The sequence below is a fragment of the Protobothrops mucrosquamatus genome, unplaced genomic scaffold, assembly GCF_001527695.2.
Source record: "Protobothrops mucrosquamatus isolate PMUCROS unplaced genomic scaffold, P.Mucros_1.0 scaffold4, whole genome shotgun sequence".
NCBI lineage: Eukaryota > Metazoa > Chordata > Lepidosauria > Squamata > Viperidae > Protobothrops > Protobothrops mucrosquamatus.
In genome coordinates, this window is record NW_015386391.1 from 1,684,272 (window position 1) to 1,687,845 (window position 3,574).

The window sequence follows — 3,574 nt, forward strand, 5'->3', positions numbered from 1 at the left end:
GCGGGCAGGACTGGCCTAGGGGTATTTTAAATTGGTTTTAGCCAAATTTTAGTAGAAGCGGCCGATTTAAATATTTATTTTTAATGATTTTTTAAAACTTTGTATTGTATTGTATTAAACTGTTTTTAACTGGCTGTAAGCCGCCCTGAGTCCTACGGGAGAAGGGCGGGGTATAAATATAATAAAATGAAAAATGAAAATAAGATGCCGTGGTAAATTTTCTACGAGTTGCTTACAATAGCACTTTGTTAAGTTGAGGACTACTTGTATAGAGATGATAGGTCAACGGTTTGCAACTGGATATACTAGTTTAAAAAAAATTGGGGAGGGGGCTTTTTCGGAAGGGGTGGGAACTAATATTATAGCAATGTATTAATCTGTATTCAACCAGGGGGTGGGGGGGGGTAATGGGGTACGTGTATGTCGGGTTCTTTCTTTTTTTAATGCACCTTTTTAATGTCTTCTATGCTTTGTGTCTTTTGTTGTTGTTTTTAAATTTCGAGGGATGGGGTGTTCTTAATCCAGTAGCCAGCTGTAGTGTGGATCCTAACCCCCCCCATGACTTCTACATTAGTGCCTCTTGTAAGCTAGTTCTCACTAGCAGCGTTATTTACTTATTTATTTACTTACTTAGCAGAAATGTTAAAAAGTGCACCGCAGTTACATTCTCCGCGAGCAAAAAGGAAACTAGCTACTCTGTCTACATGTTTGTCCCTGGTGTTTTAACGTGAAATCCAGGAGTCCCTGACTTGACTTGTTGAGCCGATGAACGTTGCCACCACGATTCTAATATGTGACGGTTTCCCCTGATAGATGGGCAACGACCTGACGTTACATGAAGATTACGTGTTCCTGAAACGAGTGCAGAATTGTCGGAAACCACAGGGGGATGATGTCTCCTTTCTAGATTGCGTGAAGATTTCAGAAACCTTCCGAGAACTGATGGATTTTCCCCAAAAGGTGATAGAATTTTGTCTGTGCCTGAGTCTGACCTAAGAGCATTCTTGGGATGTTTCCTAGGATGCCCTGTTCCTTCCCTTTTCTTTTTACCTTCTGAGGGTAAAACCAATTTCAAGTGAAGTTCAGGGTAGATTAGATGACCTGGAGAAACTTCTCAATAGATAAATGTTGTGGGTTTTTTTTTAAATTTGGCGCATGAGTTTTTAATCCTTGCATCCCAGCCAAAGTGAGATGGCCAGCTCTATAAATCGTTAAGACAATAGTTACATGGAAGAATATCCATGTTGCTCTGTCCTTTTCGTCCTTCCCAGGTTTTGAAGGTGAAGAGATTGGACAACCCTTTGTCTGAAATGGTCTAGGGTCTCCTGCTTGAGCAGGGGGTTGGACTAGAAGACCTCCAAGGTCTCTTCCAACTCTGTTATTCTATTACTCCATTAACCATTGGAAAGGAGGGACTTGGTGTTCAGTCCATCTGGAAATGTGCTGTTTAGGAAAAAGCTGGTCTGATCTGGGGAGGAAGCGGGGCGGTGGGGAAAGGATGATGCTTATGCTAAAAGAGGTGAGTGGAGAAACAAACAAACAAACACTTTTGGAGGCAAAGAAAGTGACAAAGAGGCTGTGCTGTCTTCCTGGAAGTAGGATTTGCGTCTTCACACCCTAATTTTACTCACACTTGAGGACTCATTCTGATACTGCAGTGAGAAATACAGGTTTTCCTGTCCCAGCAGTTTCATCATGCAAAACCCAAAGTGTCCGTCATTTAAGAATAATCGATTAAGCAACAGTAGCTGTGGCAGAGAAAACATGAAAAGTCGTGGCCCCAGGCAGGCAAAGAGGGTGGATTAACTCACCTCCTCTGCTGTAGGTCAACAAATGGTTCTTTATTTCGGAGGAAGCTATAATTTTGTTTCCTATGGAACTAAGAGCATTGTTCCCCCCCCCCTCTCTGGTATTGGAGGAGATTGGATGACCTGGAGAAACTTCTCAAGAGTTAAATGTGGGATTTTTTTTAGCGCATGAGTTTTTAATGCTTGCCTCTCAGTCAGAGTGGCTTCTGTGAGATGGGCAGTTCTATAAATCATATAAATAAAACTATTTCTTTCTCTTTTGTAGGTTCCAGAGCAAATTGTGCCAGCTATGCAAACAGGTAAGTTTCTGCAACTTTGAAAAAGTTTTTCTCTCTCTCTCATTCTCTCTCTTTCTTTCTCTTTCTCTCTCTCTCCCCCCCCCCCGCCCCCTCTCACATACACATTCAGTTCAAGGCACATTGCCAAAAAAATTTTTTTAAAAAAAATGCAATGAAAAAATAATGGTAGCACCCGAAAATTGGTTATGAATACTACTACATTATTGGTGGCATCTTGGTCCTAGAACAATGGAGAAAATTTCTGGAAATGCTGGCAACTCCCTAGTTGCATAATCCACACTTGGGAATTAGTTCAGTTTGACAGTGCTGTGCCATATTTCTGAATTTTTCAGCCCCGTTTTTGGTGTTTCTAGAGCCTTTTTCCTTTCCAGACCATCCTACAGTCAATGAAGGCTCAACAGAGCAAGGAACCTGCTCTAGTCAATAAATTGAAAATTAAGAGATGGGTAGAACCTTTTCCGGCTCACAAATTTTATTAAAAGGGAGAAGCTTTTTCATAAATTGTGAATTAAAAGTCGGATAATATCATCTCTGGCTAACAAATCAAAAGGCAGAAGCTTTCAATGACTGCTGTTTTTTTTGTTGCAGGTAACCCAAAGCGAGGTGCAAGCATTCACTTGGCAGGTGTGAGCACCCAGAACAAAGGTGAGAACTGGCATTTTTTCCCCCTGGGCATTTGGAATTGGAGGAAGAGTTGCTATCAAGGGAAGAGACAGATAAGAGGGGATTGAGCCCAGGCCAAGAAAGTAACTTGGGAAGACAGCTCAGACAAGACTCTCCCTCTCTCACAAATGAAAGAGGGAGAAAGTGCATTCACACTTGCAAAATCCTATTACAATAGCTGAGGAGCTTTTCAAACTTGACAACTTTACGTTGTGTGGACTTCAACTCCCAGAATTCCCAAGCCAGCATGTAGCTGTCGCTTACCCAATAAAAGTGGTCCTGACTTCTAGGGCCTGGGTTTCTTAATCTGGTCTACCTTATTGAGCTGACGTGGAGTAAATGACATCTATCCTCTTCTTCCATACAGTTCTACACTGGAAGAGTACGATCTATGCCCCAAAGGATGAGGCGTTTTCCAACTCGGATGGAAAAATCACAATTAGCAAAGAAGGGCGGTATTACATTTACGCCCAAGTCACCTTTTGCAGCAAGCCAGATCTGCGTGCCCCGTTCAATGTCCTTGTCTATCTCAACCTGCCGTTGGAGACAGATCAACTGCTCCTGAAGGGTGTGGGAACTTACAGCAGCTCAGTGGACATGTGTGGCTTGCAGTCCATCTACGTGGGCCGGGCCGTGGAACTCCAGTCAGGCCACACGGTCTTTGTGAACGTAACGGACATCTCCCGAGTAAATTATGCCCACGGGAACACCTACTTTGGCCTTATTCAGCTCTCCTAGAAAAGGCTCTTCGTTCTGTGGCCCAACGTCACTTCTCCTGCCCTCCAACCATATTTATGAACTCTT

General features: G+C 42.8%; 1 protein-coding gene across 1 annotated transcript in view; it reads left to right on the forward strand.

The window, feature by feature from the left end:
* CD40LG (CD40 ligand) overlaps window positions 1–3,574 on the forward strand; it is a 6,515-nt gene extending 2,941 nt beyond the window's left edge. The window contains exons 2-5 of the mRNA XM_015832428.2: window positions 814–960; window positions 2,074–2,107; window positions 2,696–2,752; window positions 3,138–3,574. Of these exons, the coding sequence (XP_015687914.2) occupies window positions 814–960; window positions 2,074–2,107; window positions 2,696–2,752; window positions 3,138–3,508 (609 nt within the window). The 3' untranslated portion in view covers window positions 3,509–3,574. The remainder of the gene's footprint in view (window positions 1–813; window positions 961–2,073; window positions 2,108–2,695; window positions 2,753–3,137) is intronic.